Consider the following 23,870-nt stretch of genomic DNA (forward strand, 5'->3'; position numbering starts at 1 on the left):
CGCCTGCGCAGTGAGTTTTCAGGTGGCTCTTTTTCAACGCCCGACCGCTTCCTTTTTCTGCACTCAACTGCCGGCCCCCCCCCCCCCCCCCCCCGCTCGCTCTTTTCCCTAAGGGGTCATAACCGCGCGCCAAATGCGCGCCCGCGGGAAGGCCGAGGGTGGGGCGTCGCGCTTCGCGGCAAGTCAGTGGACTTTCGGGCGGAAGTCCGTAGCCTCTGGAGCCTCTGATTGGCTTTTTCGGTGATGTCTGTCTCGGCCCCCGCGCTAGTTTCGGGCTGGTTGGCGCGGAATCGGAAGACTCCAGCACCATGGCGCCCTTGCATGGCGAGGATTGCGAGCCCGGGGCGAACGGTGAGAGATGGTCCCGCGCGCAGGGTCCCGGGTTGGGAGTGCGGGGACTGTGGCATAATTGCGGGCTGTGGGAACTCTGTTTTATTTTTCCTCAGGAAGGCGCGCCCCCGGGTTGCTCCTCGGGTCACTTTGGGCGCGGACCTCGGACGTCCAGGGCTGGAACCTACCAGGCCTCGGACAGGGCTTCCTTGCAGGGCCGTTGGGTCCTGTCAAACCCGAGTAACTCCCTGCGGGGCTTTTTGTTTGGGAGGCTGCCTCACCACTGTCACTGCGGGTCTCCGCACTTGTCTGCCTCTTTATTTCTTCCGGTGACTCTCATCCCACGTGCTGGGCACACACCTTCACTACACTGACCCCGGTGGGACAGTCTTGACAAAGTATTTCTTTACTCCCGCTGGGAGTGGTGGGAACGTTGTTACATGGTAAAGAAGCAGGAAAGAAAGCTGTCACCTGAAGATACAAACGCGTTTTGTCTTTTTTTTAGGTAATGAGTTTCTGCTTTGTGCATTAACGATTTTTCTTTCAGGGTCTGTGGAAAGTTCTTAAAGGGCCGCATAGAAATAGTGCTCATCATCTAGTCATCTGAGGTGAAGCTTCTAAAAAAATGCTTCAGTTTAGCAGCATTTCGCATGCCCTGTATATTACTCCGTTTTCAGTGGTAATTTTCTATTTCCAAAAATAGAATATAGAAATGTAAATGGATTTTTCTGATTTTTGAGCAGTGTGCAACTAACGTGTGACTTCACTTCAGTGAACTTCTAACTTAAAATCAGGTGCTTCACTCTCTTAGCTCAAGCGTCACATCTCCCATCACTCAAGTACATCACCATTAATGAGAACTTGCGTCCTAATCAGATTCTTTTGCATTCCCCTAGTTGTGAATCACAGATTTCAATTTGTTCTTCTTGCCTTTCGCTTTTTAAGACAATTTGTTTTGGAGAGTCGACTAGCCTGGATTACAAATGGGATGTACGATATGAGTATGTGAATAGTCTTTACAGTCCTCCATCAGTGACATGCCACTAAGCCCTTTCTTCACCCTAAAAACTGTTCCTCCTCTGTGAACATCAAGAAATCACTCTTCGGAGGACACTGCAATCTTGAGATCCCTCTTAAGTCATGGTGTTGATTAAGTAGTGGCTGGGACTTGTGACTGGAATTTTTCTTTTCCTGCCAAGTTTGAAAGATTGTCACCAGAAAGACTTGCAGACTCTTGTCTGTCTGGTTTGGGGGAGGGTGGGGGGGGGTACTCCAGATGTAATTGTGAACCAGATTTTTAAACTTCAGTAACTGGATTTTTTTTTTTCATGCTAATTCTTTTTGGCTAATTTACCTACTTGAAGCATTGAAGACATATACCAAAAAGGAAAATTTAAGCTTTTTTTCCACCCCCTTAAGTGTTAGAAGGTGGGCTGGCAGTAAAAACTTGAAAGGCCTGTAAATAGCTGTTACTGTATATGAACATGGATCAGGGAGAGTTTAATGATTTAAAAAAGCAGGTACAGTGTTCAGCAAATATTTGTTACATACCTACCAGGTATAGGCATTCTATCAGGCTCTGGTGTTATAGTGGTAGGTAAGTTGGACATGGTTTTTGTCTTCATGGAATTGAGATGGTAAACATGTAATTATATGTGGTGCTATATTGAGGCTTCCCTGAGTGAGTGGCTTTGCTTTATTTTTGCCTTCTAGAAGCTAGACCCTGTTAGTGCTTAGTGTGGGGTGTCTGTATGTGTGTGTGATTATGCTGCATCTCTACACAAACACATTAAATGAGTTTGTTCTGTATTGCTGAGTACAAAGTAAGCCAGGTATCTTCATTTAATTCTAAACTTTATGAAGCAGACATGATTATCCCCATTTCACGTATGAGGACCCTGAGGCTGTGCATTAATCTCAGTCATTGGGTGTACTCTATAGGAACCAACTCTAGTTGACTGAAACTGAACAGGAATTTATCAGAAGAGTATCGTGGTGTTCAGAACCTCTGGAGAGCCAGCCTCCAAGCAGTGTAGCTAGGAACAGTGCTTCAAATCATGCCCCCAAAGTGGTTCATTGAGGAGGTTACTGCCAACCATGGCAAGTACTTGAAGTTAGAGCCTTCAGGTACCCTGGGACATTGCTGGCACTGTTGTTCCAGGTACTCAATCCTCCTGTAGCTATTGCTACTTCTAGAATCTTCCATTAGTCTTCCCCCTTTCCTTGTCATGCTAGCTTCTGATTTAAAGTCTGAGCAGATGTTTGTAATTGGAGGACCTATTTTATATACCCATGCCCTAGCTGCAGGGGCATAAGGGAGGAGGGATTTCACAGTTTCAATATTGGGCAACTTAAAAAAACAAGATACCTGGCCACCATGGCTCAGAAAGGTTAACCGGTTGTCTCATGTCACCCAGTAAGTGGCAGAGCCTGGTTGTGTTGCTGCTTCTAATCTCCGTTCTCCCACTCTATGCTCTCGTGTCCAGCTTACCTTCCACATTGACTTCCTCTTGGTTTCAGAATACGCCTTGCATTTTCATCCCTTTGTAGTTTGGCTCATGCCTTTTCCTTTGCTTGTGCCCCCTTGTTGCCCTGTACTCTGAGAGTGAAGTTCTATTCCTCTTTCTGTGTTGGAAACCTCCCCTTGTGAAGCCTTGTCTGATTTCCCAGGCAAAATTAATGGCTCCCTTTTCTATGTGTTCTCAGTGCCCGGTTCTTACCTCTTATATGGCACGATCTTTATATGATGGTGGGAGCCTCAATTTTGCTTTCCTTGACTGGGAGCCCCTTGAGGACTCGCAGCTTTATCTTATTTGTAATTGTACCCCAAACTCTTTGAGTGGCACATCGTTGCCTGTGGAGTAAGTCTTTTTGAAAACCTATAGATTTTGTCAGGATAATCTGATAAAGGAGTCAGGGGGATCTTGAATGGAATACACTGAGGTCACTCCCAGGGGTCATGTTCAGTAATCTCCAAAACCTTGTTGTATAGGTCTGCTCACAATTTTTTGAAATCATTTGAGTGACACTCAAGATTTTGTGGCTGTCATCATTAAGTACCTGCATTCCTTAATGCTTTTCTGAAAATGGATTTAAAAGTCAAATGTGAAAGTCAAACAATAGACTGAGATATTATAAAGAGAGATTCCACTTCCAGAAAGCTAGGAAAAAAGTATCTCCAGTCACCTTTAAGACAGGTGAACAACAACAGTTGAAACTATTGCAACAGTTGAAACTATTGTAACAATTTATTGCCAGCACTTGGTACATGTTCTGTAAATTGCATCTTCTGCTTCAGTCAACACTTAGTCAAGGAGCTGAATGTTGTTATGAACATTCCAGTGGGGTTGGAGCTTTTAGGATGCCTGTTATCAATACTTCTCCTTTTCTGTGCTTACTTCTTTTTATAAAGTAATTAGCACCAAATACAATACAATATTCAATTTCACAGACATAGTGGCAGTCATGCTGAGCCTCAACTCGTGGCTGGCAGGCGGCACTGTCTTGCTTGCTTTGGGTATTCATCAGCTGGCATATGAAAGTCTTCATTCTGTGGGTGAAATCTTTTCAGTAACTGTGTGAAGTGGTCAGTTTATGATGACCCAAAGTGTGCATAATTCAAAAGTTGAATGACTGACCAGTGAGGCCCTCTGGTACTTCATTAATTTTCCACAAAACACATTTTAATCTTTGTGTTTTTCATCCTCCTCCTCTAATGTCATAACCAGCAGCATGAGATCTGGAAATCAGTGATGGAATCAAGAATCTCCTCAGTCATCTTGGTTAAATTCTCCCAACCCCCAATTTATCCTTCCTTTGAAATTCTAGGCATTTTATCTGTACTTCTGTTGGGGCATGTGTTTCTTCTAAAAGTTGTTCTATAGTTAGTTACTATTTGCAGGCATTCCTTGCTTTATTGTGCTTTAGATACTGCACTTAAAAAAATTTTTTTTAACAAATTGAAGGTTGTGGCAACCCTGCATCAAGCAAGTTTGTTGGCACCATTTCCCCAACAGACTTCGCTTATTACTTCATGTCCCTGCGTCACATTTTGGGAATTCTCACATTTTTCAATATTTGTTACAGTGATCTATGATCAGGGATCTTGGATGTTACTACTACAACTCACTGAAGGCTCAAATTATGGTTAACATTTTTAACAATCAAGAATTTTTGAAGATATAATGCTTTTGCACACTTAATAGACTATAGTGTAGTGTAAGCATAACTTTTATATGCCCTGGGAAATTTTAAAAAATTCACATGATTCACTTGATTGTAATATTCACTTTATTGGTTATGGTCTGGAACTGAACCCACTAGTATCTCGGAGGTCTGCCAGGAATCTCCCTTGTCAGACTGTAAGTTCTATGAGTCTGGGGCCCTGTCTTATCTTTGTGTCTCTCAGAGGGGCAGGTAATTTGTAAAGAGCGGGTGCTCCTCAAAGCCTTTCAAATGTTGATTAATAGAATACAAAATGAATTGTCCTTTTATAATCACTTAATGGCCTGTCATTTTGCTTGGAAAGGTTATGGACTAGGCTGGTCTCCCTTGAGTGTCTCCAGGGGAAATCAGTTGAATTTGGAATTTTTCTCCTAGAGGAAAAAAAATAACAGTTGCTTCAGCTGAGAATTTCCGCAGAGCCACAGGAGCTGCAGATTTTGTATAACATTGAACTTGTATATTAATACTGGCTAAAAACTATTGCTTTGTTTTTAAGGGAAAATAGCTGACAATTTTGTAATGTCTCATAAATTTGGCTTCTTTTCAGCTGTGTCAGATTCCAGGAGTCTTGTAGCTTCCCGATCCCGGAGAGAGAAGAAATCAAAGAAAGGGCGACAGCAAGCTCTGGAAAGACTGAAAAGGGCAAAAGCTGGTGAGAAGTATAAATATGAAGTAAGTAACCATTTTTTCCCTCTGTGATTCATCTAATTTAAGGCCTGTAGGTAATCTTATGTCACCTTTGTTGCTGATTAGAAATATGCATATATTTTAAGTTTCTTGTAATAGTAATTTCTTAATCTCAAGCACACTTGGACATGAGGCAGATTTACAGGTTTTGGGAGACTACTCACCCCTTAAAGTTCCTGTGAGTTACCTTACTGATGCTTTTAAAATCCTGAAATGAAAGTAGTCATGTTTTTTTTTTGCCTGCATCTCTGCTGAGTTCCGTGGCTTTTTTGAGGGAACTTTGAGATGCTTTTGCTTTACTTAGGAGGTGCTGAGCAGTGTGGCTGACTGAGCACTGCTTCTCCTTGGAGAGAACTACTTCGTAATCGCATATGCAAGGGGATCCTGGTGGGGGCTTGGACCTCCCCTCTGCTGTGTTCTGCGTGGACTGAATGTGATGTCCTTTTGGCTCTTTCCTTCTACCCACTACTGATGGCCTGGTAAAAAAGCAGAGTGGCTGCCATCTGTATAACGTTGTCGAGCTTCACCTCCAGGGTGCTCCCTGAATATTAATGTCTTCATAGCCTCACGGCTGGAAAGCCATTAATTAATATGAGAAAATAATAATAATAACAGCAACTAATGCAGTTTTTCAGCTAACACTGTTCTAAGTGCTTTAACATGTTCCGTTCTTTAATCTTTCCAATAATCATCTGAAGTTAGACACTATGATTAACAGCATTTCACATGGAAGGTATCTGAGGTCACAATGGCAGAGCCTTGATTGGAACCCAGGCAGCCTTGTTTGAGAATATGCCTGTTAACCGTGGCCCATTCTGTATTGGGCTATTAAGCAAGTAGAAGAGGATTCTTGTCATTTGGCACCATTCCTTCAAGTTAAGGGAGTCAACCGGATCATAAAGGGTTGCTAAAAGGATTACAGTAAATCATGAGTAAAGCATTTTTAATGTAGGTACTTTTGTAAAGGAGTTCTGTGGGGCATTTCAGATGTTGACACAATGTGACTGATTTCCCATTAATCACTGATGTTAATGGCATGGCTCTAAGAGTTCAAGCTGAGCAGTAGCAATGTTTTAGAGATCGAGTCAAAATGACTTTTTAACTCAAAATGATTTTTAAAAATAGTTTTCTGGTGTCTTTTTGATAGTCTGTAAATGAGTTGCTTAAATGAGAGGCAGAGTATGCCTAATAGACTTCAGGCAACAAAACTACCCTTGCCAGTTCCCTCTCCCCTGGAAGAGAACATTGGTCAGTACAGTAATATTAGTTGGACCAGTTTGTGCTTGGGTTGTCAAAAAACTTAATTTGGTAGGGCAGGTAATTTCTGTTACCAAGTGATCAAAGGCCTAATCAGTATTCGCCAGTGATCCCTGTAGAGCAAATTAAACAGGAGGTGACAGCTCAGCCTAATCCTGCAATTACTATAATCCCTGTAGGTGTGGCAGAAATCCAGTCAACTCTGCCCATCAGGCTCTCAAAGCTCTGTGTCCAGGTGTTTTTTCCCCTAGAGTCTTAGGTCTTCAGATGGAGCTGGTCGTTTCTTCCACCCCTCACTTGGAAAGGCAGAACTGTCAAGAGAAGAGGGGAATTTTTAGCAGGGTATGTTTAAGTTCTTGACCAAATTCTCACCTGGGACATTAATGGCCTGTCACCATGGCAGCCGTGGCAGTGGTGTGTGTCTCTCTGTGCTTTAACTGTGCTTAGGTGGTCTGCTCTCTTCATGTCAGTAGTTAGCGGAATTCTGACCTTCTGATGGTCAGGCAGCCTGTGTAATTACAGGTCTTGCCACTCTGCTCTTGCACTCGGTTTTTAACACCCCAAAATGGTTAGGATCAGTGGTAATACAAACAAGGATTACTCTAAAACCATTTGTAGTGCACCTGTAGAATACAGACTGTGTTTGTTTTCCTGGTTTTTGGAGGGGGATGGATGGGGGAGATTTTCCTTTGGAATTTCATTTGATCGGTTGAACAGTTATGGAGATTATTGTCTTTTTGTGGGGCACCATCAGCTAGCGGAAAGGGAGGCAGCATGTCTCACAGGTTTGCCAAGTACAGGAGAAACCAATCTTGAAATTACAAATGACTAATCCCCAAAGCAGCTAATAAAGAATTGGCTATAATTCAGTTTGTTTTTTATGAAGTAGATGAGTAATTGATGGTGTGACAAGTGTATTATGCTAATGGAATCATTTAATATCTTATGTTAACACCCACCTAAAAGGAATACTAAGTTAATTGATGTCTATTTAAGGAAAACCCTGCAGTGGTGTTGAATGTCAGAACTCATGATTTGGTTGCAGCTAACTCCTTCAGGCTGCCATTCCACTTTGAATTTGACAATTTTTTCATCAGAATTGTTTAACACTTTCACTCCACTTTGAGCTTTCTCAAACTTGTATGATGGCAGGTAGAGGACTTCACGAGTGTTTATGAAGAAGTTGATGAGGAACAGTACTCAAAGCTGGTTCAGGCCCGCCAGGATGACGACTGGATCGTGGATGACGGTATGTGGGAAGAAGCCACCTGCCAGACACTGTGTCAGTAGCTTTTCATAAGTTCTTATGCAACAGAGTTGCTTCTTTGCTTGGGCAGATAGATGTAAGGCACCTTTGGTTTGGATTTTTCTTAAATGCATGATTTGAGGGTATGGAAGCAGAACAATGGAAAGTTAGTTTTATTGAGGGGCATTTTGGAGAAACCAGACATATACCTCAGACTATAGTATAAATCCTCCAGGAAGTGACTGTGTAGGAGTTTGGAGGAATCTCATACCTGTGGGCTGTCTCCATCTGATGGGGTAGAGGAAAATATGTCATAGAATGGCTGTGAGGATTACACAAGACTGTACTCATGAAGAGTGACGTGGGCAGTGGAAAGCCCTGGGTAGACAGAGGCTGGTCCCCATGTTCTTATAGCCCTTGTGGAAAGCTCGGTGGTTCCTGTTTGTGGGATGTGACTTCTTGGGGGTGTGAGTGCCAACCACGCAACAGAGAAAGGGGGTGTAGACTGCGCCTGCCACTGTTTTATGTTCCTACTTCTGTAATTGGACTTGGTTCTATTCCCAACTTGAACTTGCAGACTAAGTTGCTTTTCTGGACTTCTGGTGATCTTGATTCTTTTTATTCTTCTGGTAGAGTAGAAGTCAGAGAAGGCAATGGCAGCCCACTCCAGTACTCTTGCCTGGAAACTCCCATGGATGGAGGAGCCTGGTAGGCTGCAGTCCCTGGGGTTGCAAAGAGTCGGACACGACTGAGCGACTTCACTTTCACTTTTCACTTCCATGCATTGGAGAAGGAAATGGCAACCCACTCCAGTGTTCTTGCCTGGAGAATCCCAGGGACGGGGGAGCCTGGTGGGCTGCTGTCTATGGGGTCACACAGAGTCGGACATGACTGAAGTGACTTAGCAACAGCAGCAGCAGAGAAGAAGTACTATAAAGCATCCTATTGTGGCAAACTTTGATCCTGTGGGCCAAATTATTTCCTAATTCACCTAAATAGGCATAATAAATAGCTGCTGATCCTTGAACAGCATGGGTTTAAACTGCTTGGATCCACTTATATGTGTGTGGCTATTTTTTGATAATAAATACAATAGTACTACACCATCTGTGGTTGTTTGAATCCGCAAGTGTAGGGGAGCTATAGATACTGATGGCTGACTGTAAGTTATACGTGGGTTAACTACCAAGTTGTGTGAGGGTCAGCTGTATATCTTTTGGTTTTGACTCAGAAAACCTGTGTGAAGGCTGTGTTTCATCTGACTTTTGGTTGAACAGGATTCTGCTGCATTTTAAAATGACGTGGACCAGGAGAGCATCTGATTGGGGATTTTTGTTTTTTTGTCATGGGCAAAATATTGGCTACATTTAGAAATTTGATCCTAATATGAAATTTTGTTCCTGCAGATGGTATTGGCTATGTGGAGGATGGCCGGGAAATTTTTGATGATGACCTTGAAGATGATGCTCTTGATTCCCATGAGAAAGGTACCTGCATTTTGTTTTTAAGAGGGCCATTTTGAGATTTAAGGAATTGTCTAAAATTTCGGATGACTTGGTACTTTGACACAGTTTCTTCAGGGAAAACGGACCTACCACAATTGTGTTTGAGTACAGAAAATGTTCTAATGTTGAAAGAAGTGTAGTTATGTAGAAAATTAAACACGGAAAGCAAAAACAACCAGGAAATGAAGTTTCACATCTCTCTATCCAAAGAGTTTAGTCTTACTTATTTTAGAATTTTCAGTGCTGTGGTCATTTTAGATTTGCTGATTTTGAGGGCTACAAGCATAAGTGATGTCTTTTCATTCCTGCTGAAGTTACTTAGGATTTTAGCTCTTTGATAGAAGCACAGTACAATAACAAGGCTTCGATTTTCTGTCAACTTGCTTTGTTTAATTGAAATTTAAAACGATATGAATGAATGTGTTATATTCTCATAGCTATCACAATCATTGGCAAAAAAAATTTTGAGTCAACAAGCCCGATTTCGTTCCTGTAAAATGAGAGGCGGAAATTTTCTTCATATTTTTTTTTTATTTAGTTCATTATTACCACCAAGTGATAGATCACTGGCCAACATTCTGTGGCTCACTTAGAGCTGGTTTATTTTAGAATAGCTTTACTGAGATATAATTAACATACCATACAATTCTGCTCAAGTGAACATTTTAGTGGCTTTAGTATAGTCACAGTAGTATAGCCATCACCATGATGACTTTCCTTACCTCAGAAGGAAATCATACCTGCACTATATAGCTCAAGCTAAGAATGGTAGGCTTTTACCTTTTTAATGAGTGTTTAAAAAAAGAAGAAAAGTGGAAAGAAAAATATGCAACAGCTTAAGAGACATGTGGCCACAAAGCCTGAAATCTGCTCTCTCACCCTTATCAGAAAGTCTGGACCTTAATTTGTACATTGTTGACATTTTGTGACATTTGTTTACTTTGTCCCTCTTCTACCTTCCCAGACATATACACACAGGCTTTGTTTTTGGTGAATTTATTGAAACTAAGTTGTAGACAGCACAACACTTAACTCTCCATGTTTCAGTGGTGATCTCATAAGAACAAGGGCTTGTCTCCTTAGCTGCAGTACCATTTTCATGATATTATCTAAGATTTTATCCTGATTAAGATCCCCCAGTTAGTCCAATAATACCTTTTATAGCTGTTTTTAGAAGTGCAGTCTCCATTTGGATTTTCATGTCTCTTTAGTCTTATTTAGCAGAGCAGCACCATCCCTCCTCTCTTCCCCATCTGGTCTTTCATGACACTGACATTTTTAAAGGGATAAGGGAATTCCTTGGCTGTCCAGTGGTTAGGATTTCACACTTTCACTGCCAAGGGCATGGGTTCCATCCCTGATGGAGAAGTAAGATCTAAGATCCCGCAAGCCACAAGTGTTTGGCCGAAAAAAAACAAAAAAAAAAAAACCCAAAAAAACCTACATAAACAAACAAATCAAAACAGGAGCTCTAAAATTGTGGAAAAATTTCATCTCAAATGTTGACTCCTGTTCTTTCTTTGTTTCCTGTTGTTGTTCTGTCTTATACCTGCTAATGTAGACTGTGATATTAAAGCCCCTTAGTGAAGCCTTCCTTGCTAGTCAAACCAGTATTGACCTTCTCTTTTGAGGCTCTTTATTAGGACCTGAATTTTGTTTACTAAACATTTTGACCATTGCCTATATTTGCTCTTCAAACTGCTCCAAATGATCTCTTGACAAAATTAAATTCCCCTGTCTTATGTTTTTCACAAATGTGCTATATCTTTTCATATTCTTAGGCACATTAAAAATATATAACAGAAAATTTATCATCTGTGACATTTCGTGCATCAACAGTGTTTGTACTCATGACCAGAACATTTTCTCATCCCAGATGGAAACCCATACTCATTAAGCAGTCATTCCTCAGTCTTCCTTCCCTCAGCTCTGGCAACTACTGATATGCTTTCTGTCTCTGAATTTGCCTGTTTTGAGTATTTCATAGAGTTGGAATTATGCAATATGTGACTATTTGTTTCTGGCCTGTTTCATTTAGCACAGTGTTTTCAAGGTTCATTCGTGTTACGCGTGAATCAGTATTTCATTCCTTTTCAGGGCTACTATCAGATTGCAAGGATAGACCACATTTCATTTATTCATTTATTAGTTAGAGGCCACTTGGGTTGTTTCCTTCTTTCAATTACTGTGAACAGTGCTGATATGAAGTTTTGTGTACCAGTTTTTGTTTGAACGCTTGTTTTTAATTCTTTTGGGCGTATGCCCAGAAATGGAATTCTGTATACGTATTTTAATTTCCTTTTCTTTCTTACACAAAAGATATTTTCTATAGATGCTTTTGTACTTGGCATTTTTTCACTTAAGAAGATATCCTGAAAATCAGTTCATATCCTCACTTAGAGAGCGTTCTTCCTTGCTTGCTCATTTCTGTATGGCTGCATAGTATTCCATCAATGGTTGTACCATGGTTTGTTCAGATGGTTTACTTGAGTGGACATTTAGATTTTCAGTAATTAGCTCTTGCAGATGATACCACATTGAATAACTGCATACAGTATTTTCCTCAGGGAAAATTTGTTGAGGTGGAATTGCTGGCTTAGAGAATACATGCACATAAAGTTTCATGAGATAGTTCCAAATTCTTCTCCATAGGAATTGTGCCATTTTACACTCCTGTGAGCAACATTTGAGTGTCCATTTAGACACCATGGCCTCGCCAAGAAAATGTATTGTCAAGCTTTTAAAATTTTTGACCCTCTAATATATGAGAAATGACATTTGCATTTCTTTTACACATGAAGTTGGGCATCTTTCATAAAACTTCATAGTATTTTTTAACATGAACCATGTGTTCATGTTTATTGCCCACATTCCCTTTGGGTTCTGCATTTTTTTTTTTTTTAATACCAGTGAAGTTGTTTTTTTTCCTCTGCAAAACATATTGCAAAAATTTTCTCCTCTTTGGTCTTTAAACCTGTTTCTGATATAATTGCATTTATCATTCCTTTCTTTTTTCTTGCAGATGGATTTTGAATCATAGTTAGAAAGACTTGCCCCACAGCCAGGTTACAAGGAATTTGCCTTTTTTATTAAAGTACTTGTATAACTTCATTTTAAAAATTTTGACCTGTGGTCTGTTTGGAGTTCAACTTGTGATTTGCAGGATCTTAGTTTCCCAACCAGGGATTGAACCTGGACCCCTGGTGGTGAACGTACTGAGTCCTAACCACTGGACAACCAGGGAATTCTCCCGTATGGTGTTTATACTGATTTATTTCTTTACAAATGGGTGAAAGTGTTAATAGCTCAGTTGTGTCAGACTCTTTGACCCCTTGGACTATAGCCTGCCAGGCTCATCTGTCCATGGAATTCTCCAGGCAAGAATACTGGAATGGGTTGCCATTCCCTTCTCCAGGGGCTGTTCCCAATCCAGGGATCGAACCCAGGTCTCCTGCATTGCAAGCAAATGATTTACCATCGAGCCACCAGGGAGGCCACAAATGAGTAGCCAACTCATGAAACTATGAAAACGTTCATTTTTTCTCAGTGATTTGAGATGTCGCTTTTATTCTGTGTTAAATTTCCATAAGTAATTTGGGCTTTTTCTGGCTCCATATTGTATTTCATCTGGTCTGTCTGTCTATTCGTATGCCACTACCACACTATGTTATCTATTCACTCTGGGTCTTTGGTAGGTGCAGGCTGCTCTGGGATGAGTCAGAAAGCAAGAGTAAAATTGACAGTAGTAGAGGAGTTTGCAGGTAGTTTCTACATGCCCAGAAGAGAAAACATGGCACAAGTTGTTCTTTATGGAGCAAGTGTCTGCATGCTGTTAAGTATTGCTAGGACCTGTTGTTACATGTCCAGCTACTGTTGCTCATAAAATGGAAACTAGGATGCTATAGTATCACAACTGGTAGTCTTCTTTCTTCATAGTTCAATTTTCTTGTCAGGGTCAGTATCACACTAAAATGATGATCTCATGAAGGCTGCAAAGCTAATCCCCTGGTTCCAGATGAGCTTGATCTTTTTATTTCTATGGGAAAATAAACCCCACCTTTTAAAAAGCTTTCTGTTCACATTAACAATAACGATCAAACAGTCTCAGTAACTCATCTTGATATTTTACTGGCCTTTCTTCCATTTTTATAGTAACATTCAGTCCAAGTTTCCGTGAATTCAGCCCATTTAAAAGATTATTTTCTATGTACCTTGCATAAAATTTCAGTTTTGTGTTTTGAATTTTTAACATTTTGCTTGTCAGAGTCTCATATACAGAGGGCAGGTGACCATGCTTTTTTTGGTTTTCCATTTTGATTTTTGCTGTTGCGTGTTTCTAAATAAATTCTCTTCCAACAGGAAAAGATAATAAAGCACGCAACAAAGATAAGAGGACTGTTAAGAGGGCTGCTGTGACAAAACCGAACAACATCAAATCAATGTTCATTGCCAGTGCTGGGAGGAAAACTGTAGATGTGAGTCTCATGTTTTCTTGTATTTGCCTGTTCCTTTGTGCAGCAAAGATTCCTGTTTGTTCATAGTTTACCTTTTTTGTCAGATTCCCCGTAGCTGTAAACAAATGATCTCCTGAAGGCTGCCAGGCTAGTCCCCTGGTTTCAGATGAGCTTGATCTTTGATTATATTTAACATTTGATTATATAGATAATAGATGCCCAGTATGTTTTTGTTTTGTTTTTTTATTTTTTATATATTTTTTGGTCACACTGCATGGCTTGTGGGGTCTTAGTTCCCCGAACAGGGATCAAACCCTCTCAGTGAAAGTACCACGTCCTAACCACTGGACTGCCAGGGAGGTCCCAATATGTTTGAACTCAAATATTTGAGTATTACTTTCCCAATCTCAGTCACTAAGTTCAGTGTAGATTTCTGGGTAGATTGAGGCATCTCCTATCTCAGTGGTTGTGACTTGGAGATAGAAGAGAAAACCAGAAAGCTGAACTGACTGTGTTTATTTTGGTGATTAGCAGGAGGATTATGGAATAAAGCAGAAAACAGAGGGCAGGGGCTTGGGGTTTAGGAATTATGTTCAGGTCAGTGGTGGTAAAGATCTGTGAATAGTAGAGAAGTCCTCAGAGTGAGGGTTGAAGAGTGACTGGCCAGGTTCTTCCTTTCCCTGATCCTTACTCTGAAAATGTGAAGTGCAGGACTTTCTCATTCTCTCTGCCTTTTTAATTTCCAGAAAGCTGTTGACTTGTCCAAGGATGATCTGTTAGGTGACATTCTACAGGACCTGAACACTGAGGTAAGTGAATCTCCAGGAGTTGTCAAATTTTCAGGTTAACCTGGGCTGAAGAAACAATTCAGTAATTAATATGAAACAGACTTAATTGCTAGAAAGCGCAACAAAATCCAGTGACAACCCCACCACCAAAACCCCAACCAAAACAAACCTCCAAACCAAAACCAGCCCTTCAAATTGGTTTCTTCTCACCATTTTAGGTGAATAGTTTCTAGCCACTCTAGGCTCTGCTGACTGTGGATTGGGCTGTGTGGGGCTGTGTTTGAGGTAGTCAGAATACACACGAGTCAGTGCTGGGAAGGCACGCTGCTTGCGCTCAGTTGCTGCCGTGTATGTGCCTGAAATAGATTGAAGCCTGTCAGTCTGCACAGTCAGGCGTGAGATCCTCGTCCTGAATTCTAAGTGGGGGTGAGGGAAGAGTTGGTGAGCTGTCCCTCGTACAACTCAGACAGGTTCAGCTGTACTGGAATTTACAATTGGGCTGTTTTACAGCAAGACTGAACTCTTGTTAGAGATGTGCTTCTTTCTAAGTGATCCTCAATTAAAATGACTAACCAACACTGTGTAGTTCAGGCTTGACAGTTTTGAAATGTAATATTCTGGAAGGGTAAGGGAGAAGTATGTTAAGTTTTAAAAAGAAAAAAAATTGATGAAGGGTGGAGTCAGTATCTATTCTGGTTTTCTAGTGAGTCTGTGGTATTGTTACTATAGTAACCTCACTGCATGAACATAGATGTGTGGGGGGAGCAGGGAGGGAAAAAAGTGCTTTGCTCATTGGGCTTCATTGGGGGAAGAAATGTACTTTTTGTGTCTTGTGGTAAAACAAGCATGGCAGTGAATGTCTGTCTACCCCCTCCTAGACACCACAAATAACTCCACCACCTGTAATAATACCAAAAAAGAAAAGATCCAGTGGAGCTTCACTGAATCCTTTCTCTGTGCACACCCCCAAGGTATAGTGTGGAAATACCTTCAGTCTTGATTTACATTATTGCTTAAAACTTAACATTGTTGCTTTTCTATGTGAGTGAAATGCCTTTGAATTTGTTCTTGTTTTTGTTTTAAATTAGGACTCCTGTTTCATTATATAGTTTCATACATTTCAAAAATACCATGTGCCTGCTTTTTTCATAGTAAATTTTGTAGTAACTGGTATGTGTTTATTATAGGTATTACAACTGTGCTAAATGCAATCATTTTCTTCCTGGAAACAAGTGTTTTTTTTTTTCCCTCTAAACCTAGGTAACAGTAAAATAATTGAAGCCGTTATATTAATAATACATAAAATCATTTTATAAATGGGAATTGTCATTATCTCTGGTCAGGGTAGGACAGTTGCATATTTTTAGTATGCAGGTCTAACTGACTAAACATTTAAAAACATTGACAGGCAGCTCCTTCAGGAAAAACCACTCCCCCAGCCTCAAGGAGAGAGCCTTCATTAACTCCTGCTCCTCTTACATGTGCTGAATTTGCTGGTAAGTCTGCTGTCAAGCAGAATTGCAAGGGTGTTAAGCAGTTGCACAGTGCTGTCAAAAGATGGAGGCCCCATGAAGGAGGAAGTGGAAAAGAATTTGAAGGGCTTGCAGTAGGCAGTTTCCCTGAGAAAGGTTTGAATTGAATTCATAGCAGGAAAAGTTAAAAACAACCAATTTGGGAATTGAAGAGCAAGGCAAATAACACGTGGGCCAGGGGTAGTCTGCTGTTGCACCGTTGGGGAAGCTTTTGTGCTCGCTGGCAGCAACACGTGATGGGAATGTGTGACGTCACCCTCAGGAGAGCCCGGGCCGCCACTGTGTACAGATGACAAGGAGGAGTCGGGAGCAATGGAATTTGAAGATGGCGACTTTGATGAGCCCATGGAAGCTGAGGAGGTGGATGTGGAGCCCGTGGCTGCCAAGACTTTGTGCCAAGAGAGGGAGCCAGCAGAGGAGGCAAAACACAAGGCTGATTCTGGGAAAGGGACCACATCCTCCTCGTAAGAGCATTTTATGATTTCTCGGCCAAGTAGCGCTACACTTACTCTGTTGGATTTTGTAAGGTTTTTGAAAATGTGATTTTTGCAGAGCAAGTTTTCTCCCAGATGTCTCTTGTTGGGACATGGATCAGGAAGATGACAGCAGTTTCTCAGCCCTGGAAGTTCAAGTGGATTCCAGTCACCTCCCACTGGTAAAAGGAGCTGATGAGGAACAAGTATTTCAGTTTTATTGGCTGGATGCTTATGAAGATCCGTACAGCCAACCAGGTAATCATATATTTACATACAGTAACTCAATGTCTTTAACACAGAATGGCACCTTTTCCTGAAGTGCTTTAGTGATTGTAATTGGCACAGGCTCTGCCCTCATGTACATAGTAAGAGAACAACACTCACTCACTGTAAAGTTCGTGAGTCACCTGGATGGAGAGAGTTTGTGGTGTGAATAATCTTTACAGACTCTTATTCCAAAAACTGGTTATTTGTAGTTTTGCAGTGTGTGCTTGGAATTCACCATCAATGTATCTGAACATATTGGAATGCACTTAAAGTGGAATCAATCACTAATTGGTTCCTTCAGCAGTGTGAACACCTGCCACATGCCAGGCCCTGAGATGGGGTGAACAAGCTGTGCAAATTCCCTGTCCTGGTGGAGCTTTCATTCTAGTGGGGTAAAGGCAGTTATTTGGGGGGTGACCAGGGAAGGCCTATCTGAGGAAATGACCATTGGGCTGGGTTTTGAGGTATGTTCAGAGCTGAGGAAAGAGTATTTCAGCCTGAGGAACCCAGAAGTGCAGAGGCCCGGGGAGAGAAAGGAGGAGACCTGAGTGGTTGTAGCAGAGTAGTCAGATGACAAGATTGGTTGGAAATCAAGTTGGAGAAAAGGCAAAGGCTGGACGGTGAGGGGCCTTGAAAGCTGCGCTGAGGCGTTGAGACCTTACTTTAAGAACAGTGGCAAGGCAGGGGAGGATTTTCAGTGTGGGGTGCAGGGGTGAGGGTAGAGTGGGGCCATGATTGGGTTTACATTTGAGCAGGAACCATGTGGTTTATATGGAGAAAAGCCTGCACGTGTGTGGATGTGGCCAGGGCCAGAGTAGGGAGTGTAGAAGACCTGAAGCTCAGTCTATCTCGGGCAGGTGTGGAGAAGGAGAGAAGTCAGTTCTTTTTACTTGTACTTTGACATGAACTCGATGATGGATGGATGTGGCGTTTGAGAGAAAGGAGGAATCAAGGCTAAGTTGTAGGTCCTCCTCACAGAGAGCCAGGAGGGCTCCCGTTTCCTCTGTGCTATTTGAGCCCTTCTGCACTGTGGGGCCAGGCAGGACAAGGCATGTCAGATTCAGAAAAAAGACAGTATACACCCTTAAACAGTTGCCTTTATTCAGATCCATATCTGAATCGAAGGGCAGGTACAAACTGAATCTTTCCAAATGGTTTCTTGAGGACTAAGTATTAAACTCTCAGACTTGGAGCCAGATTTACCACCGAGATACTCAGGGATTGGCTTGCACTGGGAAAATGGTACTGGTCTCTTGGGAGGCGGCAGTATTAATATGCTCCACTTATCAAAGTGCTGAAACTGGCACAGCTGCTTGAGTAGCAAACTGCCATGTGTTCGCTGCTCAGGTGAAGATGTCAGTAGTCTTAGAAATGGTATCTCATCTACTTAAGCTCTAGGGCAAGACCATCTGGTTAGATGCTCTTACCTCTTTGACTGTTTTGTAACTTGCTGGTGCCAGGTGGGCTGGCAAGTGTGATTTCACGAGGCTTTGGAAATTAAACCCAGGATGGCTCTATTGTACAGCTTCCAGGGACCTCCCTGAAGCACAGCCTCATAGCCAGTGCTCTGGAATTGGATGAATGGTGGGCCTACCCATCCCGGAGCCACCCCCCTGTGCCTTACTGTATCCATTCCTTGCAGGATTTTATTCCCTGACTTGATTCATGGTCCCATCAAAACCAGAAATCTGAGAGCCCGCCTTGAGTCCCCTCCCCTCCTCACTTTCCTCACCAAGTCTACTCATTTTCTCCTCCTAAACTAGACAAGCTATCTTCTCACAACTCCCACCTTTGAGCCCTTCCTGCTCCCAACACCAACCTCTTCATTGATTCCTCAGCTGTCATCCCTCACATGGCAACCTGAATGATGGCTTCGGACGTCAGCTCTTCAGTACAGAAAACCCACAGTGGCTGCTGCATGCAACTTACAGTCCAAATTCCTTAACAAGGCTTCTCTTGCCTGCTCTGTGGGACTTCTGTGTCCTAGAATAGTCTGTACTTGCTGCTCTTTATACCATATCCCTTTCCTTCCTCACCTGACTCCCCCTACCCCCAGTATTGTCTCCTGGAATTTTCCTAGTCCTCCAAACTGGCCTAAGAGCCCCTTCTGTGACCCCCATCATACCCCAACCATAGTCATGGATGCGCCTTTTCAACCACTATTGGGAAATACTTCGCAGTTGAAAGAGGTATCAGTCTGTTATTGGCCTGTCTTCTTATTGCTAGGTTAAAAGGAGATTTCTAGTGCTGCAAAAGGTGTCAGAGATCATCATCCCTAGTTATACACTTAAAGCAGAGGAAGCTGAGGCTCCAAAAGATAAAGTGGAGAGGGCTCAGTTGCAGAGGGCTCAGCTTGGCACCCGCAATCCACTCTGTGATTCCATGGTGCTTCTGAAGTTTTGTCCTCTGTGATTGATGCCAACGGGTTAAATAAGATGGCTTAAAAAAAAAAAGTCCTGTAATCTTAGAGGGTTGAACAGTTTCATCTTGATAGCAGGTAATGATCACTGAGCCTTGCTGAAATCAATGCTGCTAATAAAAACGAAGTACTCCCAAAGACCCTGTTATTGTTTCTCACTTTCTTACAGATTCTAAGTCAGTCAGTTGTTGCTGAATGCTCCATAATTATGAAAAGAATCTTACTCTTTGCATATGGGAAGATATCCTGTCTTCATTATGACTTTTTCAAGGTTGAATAATCCTGACTGCACCTGGCTTCAGCTAGTAACTTTAAGGGGAATGTAATCTTTGTTTACCATGATCTTTTTGTGGCAAATGAGGCATAAACAGTGTCAAATGTGTTGCATGAAGTGTGATATTAGTTTGACTGTAAAATGAGCTATTTGAATCTTTGAATTCAATATTAGGGTCTTTATTTTTCTTTGCATAGAATTTTGTTTTTTCGTCTCTAACTGTTGTGAGGATGACTTTTAATTTTCTGAGCTACTGTGACTTTTTTCTTTTTTAATCATCCCCACAGTCCTCCCTTCCCTCTCCCCTATCTTCCCCCCACCCCCACCTCTTTTACCCCAGCTGAAAATTACACAACTCTTCGAAGAATTTTAATCATCTGGAGAAATGAGAATTCTTAGATGGTCTTATTTCTACTAGAACATGTGACAAAAGGAAGCACTGATGAACTATCTTGTGAAACTGGAGTAATTGGCCTTGTGAACAGTAGCCTTTGCTTGTGCCAGAATTTTCTTAGTGTCTCAGGCAAGTGGCCCTGTTGAATGGCTGTGTTGATGGCTGCTGTCTAATTATTCACAGAGCCCAGGATTTTGCATAGTGGCCATCTTTTAGGTTGACTGTCAAATCTCTGGAGTCCTTTCTTTTTTTCCAACCTTTTATTTTACATTGAAAGTGAAAGTGAAGTCTCTCAGTTGTGTCCAACTCTTCGTGACCCCATGGACTGCAGCCCACCAGGCTCCTCCATCCATGGGATTTTCCAGGCAAGAGTCCTGGAGTGGGGTGCCATTGCCTGCTCCGATTTTGTATTGAGGTATAGCCAATTAACAAACAATGTTGTGACAGTTTCAGGTGAACAGTGAAGGGACTCAACCATACATATACATGTACCCATTCTCCCCCAAACACTCCTCCCATCCAAGCTGCCATATAACATTGAGCAGAGTTCCCTGTGCTGTACTGCAGGTCCTTGTTGGTTATCCATTTTAAATATAGCAGTGCAGAGTCATTTTTTGATGGCTAGTTTTGATGAACAATGACTTGATGTCCAGAAAGGCTTGGTCTATTTTGTGGTGTACATCAATTAGGGATCTCAAAAGGAGCTTGTCTCCTGATTTGGTTCCTAGACCATTTGTTAAACTGAAATAGGAGAGAGAGGAACAGTACAAATGCTTTCCAGCCAGATGTCTTTGGTAGTCTATGAAGTAGAAAGGGTGAATTAGGAGATAATAGTTGAGCTCTGAGATATTTACTGTTATATGGAATAAGATATGAGATCAGTTACGTTTTTCCAAAACACAATTTTATGTACAGAAGACTACTGATACACCATACATAGTTATCCTTACATAGAAATGCTAGTTTTTGTTGGTAAGTACAAGTGCTGAAAAGGAATTTAGTATTCTCAGAGTTTTCACAAGAGGTTTAAATAGGAGATTTGTTGGAGAATAGTTTGCTTTTTTGATTTCTCTTAATCTGGGTAATCCTGTTCTAGGGAAAATGTTTTCCCCCCTACACTGATCTAGGATGTCTCCCTAGTTTTCGAGGTGTGTCTGCATTGAGGTGGCATGTCTTTCTAATTCCCCAGGGGTTTCTGCACTGACGCAGGGTGTCTACTCAGACCTGGGATGTCGCCCTGATAGCTGAGGCTTGTCTGCATTTATCTGGGATGTTTCCCTACTTCTAGGGTGAATGTTTCCACCAAGTTAGATCCTCACTCTATTCCCTGTCGCCCCGGCGGTCCCAGGTTTTACCGGTGTGATATTGCCATACAGCATAGGTACTGAGTAAAGGAATTGGTCTTTGAGATTGGGCAGTGGATACAAATTTGATGCAGAAAATGACTTAACATGAAAGCATACATGTGTGGACACATTCAGTGAGCTTTTATGTCATCCCTTTAATGTGATATAATTGAAATGTTTACTGTTCCCATGATTTTTACTTATTCTTTCAGGTGTGGTATTTCTGTTTGGCAAGGTCTGGATCGAATCTGCTGAAACCCACGTGAGCTGTTGTGTCATGGTGAAAAACATTGAGCGATCGCTCTGTTTCCTTCCCCGTGAAATGGTAACACTTAAGTATATAGCTTTAAATTCCAAGTGCATTCATTCTATCTTCTGCCACCAACCTGGTCCTTCGATAGGGCTGAGACTTATCTACACCCTGGATGGTCCTTTGTTTTTTAAAAAATACTCCTGGTTCTTAGTTGTGGCATATGGGATCTAGTTCCTTGACCAGGGATTGAATCCCGGGCCCCCTGCATTGGGAGATGGAGTCTTAGCCACTGGACCTCCAGGGAAGTCCCTTTATGGTCCTTTCTTATTGCCTGCCTTATGACCCCCTGATAGTCAGCAGCTCCATTAGACATTTGGAAAAGTGGGGAAATGGAGTAAAATGCTGTTTTTCAACTTGTTAGAGCATCAAAGTGCCTGAGTTTCAGTATATAAAGCTGTCTATCCCTCAACTGTCCGTTTGCATAATTATCGGGGTTGAGAATATATGGCTCTAAAATAGGACATGACATTTGGCCCAGTTGTCATGCTTTTGCTCTTTCCTCCACAACCATTTGGTGGCTCAGAGGTTAAAGCGTCGCCTGCAATGCGGGAGACCTGGGTTCGGTCCCTGGGTCAGGAAGATCCCCTGGAGAAGGAAATGACAACCCACTCCAGTATTCTTGCCTGGAGAATCCCATGGACGGAGGAGCCGTCGAATGGGTCGAAAAGAGTTGGACGTGACTGAGTGACTTAACTCACTCACTCACTCACTCCACAGCCATTTAACAGAGTCAGTTCCATTTGCTGACCCTTTTTATTTGGCCTTAACATCCACACTCCCCTCTCAGCCCCAGCCCCTCCCCATCTCAGTTGAACTGTGAAGCATTTTGGTCAAGATTTATAACATTATTCTCCCATTTTGTAGGATTGGTCATCTTTATATCTGGTTTGCTTTTGTGATGTCATTGGGAGGAATTGGGCACTGGATTTAGTATATTTTTGGGTCTATTTGTATCTTTGAATTCACCTTGTTCTGTTAGATGTTTGAGTGGGTAAAGATGAAAATTGATTTAGACTGGGTTTCTGGTAGTCAAGAAGATCTTATTTACAGATACTTTTTTCCCCTCCCCTTGCCTGCCCTCTCCATGGGAAAGCAGAAAGTTGATCTAAATACGGGGAAAGAAAGTGGAACTCCAGTTACCATGAAGGATGTTTATGATGAATTTGATGAGAAAATAGCAGCAAAATATAAGATTATGAAATTCAAGTCCAAGGTTTGTATTTGGTGATAATTTTTCAGTTCTGTGTATTAGTTGTTTGTTAGTTTCCTGATTTATGGAAATTTCATAGATATCAATATAAAACCAATATGTTAACATAGATGCATAAAAACAGTTTTGTCTTTCTCTTTAAACTGTAGAAAATAATGTTCATCAGTTTGAATAAAAAGGTAACATGTAGTAAAGTAATGGCTTCCAATACTTGAAGCATATCTTGTCTTCTTATTCTGAAATGGAGGAGAAACTGTTCTCATCTTGTTTATATTGGTTTATCGCTAAGTTGTCTTGGTCACAAGATTAAATCTTTAAAAGTCAGGAACTGTGATGCTATTTCTGATAGGATAAAGTTCTTCTGTTCATGTGATACATACTGATTAGTTAGTTGTCTTGATTGTAGTGAGATATTGATGCCTTTGGCCATAGTTGTAGGGCTGTAACTCCCTCAGGACACTGGCTATTAACAGTGTTTGTAATAAAGGGAGGATTGAGTTGCTGAAGATGAGGCTAACTGAAATATTTGAGCTTTGACTTGTGGCTGATGGATCAAGTCTCTCTAAAGTTCTAGAAGCAATGGGATGTAATGGTGAAGAGTGTAGGGACTGGTGCTTTAAGTGCTAGCTCTACCACATCCTGGTCTGTGACCTTGGACGAGTGCTGAGTGACTTCTCTGGGCCTCTTTCTTCACCTGAGAAATGGGGCCCTGTTTCAAGAGCTGTTGGAAGAGTAAAGTCAGTTAATTGATATTGGATCAGTCCTTGGTGTATATAGCAAGCATTCAGTACAGGTATGCTGTAATTATAATGTTTATTACTAATTTTTCTAGCAAGATGGAGTTGCTTAGTATCAGTTCAGTTCAGTTCAGTCGCTCAGTCATGTCAGACTCTTTGCGACCCCATGAATCGCAGCACGCCAGGCCTCCCTGTCCATCACCAACTCCCAGAGTTCACTCAAACTCATGTCCATCAAGTCAGTGATGCCATCCAGCCATCTCATCCTGTTGTCCCCTTCTCCTCCTGCCCCCAATCCCTCCCAGCATCAGAGTCTTTTCCAATGAGTCAACTCTTCGCGTGAGGTGGCCAAAGTACTGGAGTTTCCGCTTTAGCATCATTCCTTCCAAAGAAATCCCAGGACTGATCTCC

At 41.8% G+C, this 23,870-nt stretch overlaps 1 protein-coding gene across 5 annotated transcripts in view; it reads left to right on the forward strand.

The window, feature by feature from the left end:
• The first annotated feature begins 272 nt into the window (after positions 1 to 272).
• Positions 273 to 23,870, forward strand: part of POLA1 (DNA polymerase alpha 1, catalytic subunit) — a 295,794-nt gene continuing 272,196 nt past the window's right edge. For all 5 annotated transcript variants that reach the window (XR_015159734.1, XM_086389392.1, XM_086389396.1 and 2 more), the window contains exons 1-12: positions 273 to 351; positions 5,102 to 5,226; positions 7,651 to 7,747; positions 9,151 to 9,231; positions 13,609 to 13,724; positions 14,450 to 14,512; positions 15,370 to 15,462; positions 15,900 to 15,987; positions 16,286 to 16,487; positions 16,576 to 16,754; positions 21,412 to 21,524; positions 22,609 to 22,725. Coding sequence is in view for 4 of the 5 variants with exons in the window: in XM_086389392.1 (XP_086245518.1) it covers positions 309 to 351; positions 5,102 to 5,226; positions 7,651 to 7,747; positions 9,151 to 9,231; positions 13,609 to 13,724; positions 14,450 to 14,512; positions 15,370 to 15,462; positions 15,900 to 15,987; positions 16,286 to 16,487; positions 16,576 to 16,754; positions 21,412 to 21,524; positions 22,609 to 22,725 (1,317 nt within the window). In the remaining variant the exon portion in view is untranslated. The remainder of the gene's footprint in view (positions 352 to 5,101; positions 5,227 to 7,650; positions 7,748 to 9,150; positions 9,232 to 13,608; positions 13,725 to 14,449; positions 14,513 to 15,369; positions 15,463 to 15,899; positions 15,988 to 16,285; positions 16,488 to 16,575; positions 16,755 to 21,411; positions 21,525 to 22,608; positions 22,726 to 23,870) is intronic.

This window comes from Bos grunniens, chromosome X (genome assembly GCF_055505025.1).
Source record: "Bos grunniens cultivar Pamir isolate PY7600 chromosome X, Bosgru_T2T1.0, whole genome shotgun sequence".
NCBI classification, from domain to species: domain Eukaryota; kingdom Metazoa; phylum Chordata; class Mammalia; order Artiodactyla; family Bovidae; genus Bos; species Bos grunniens.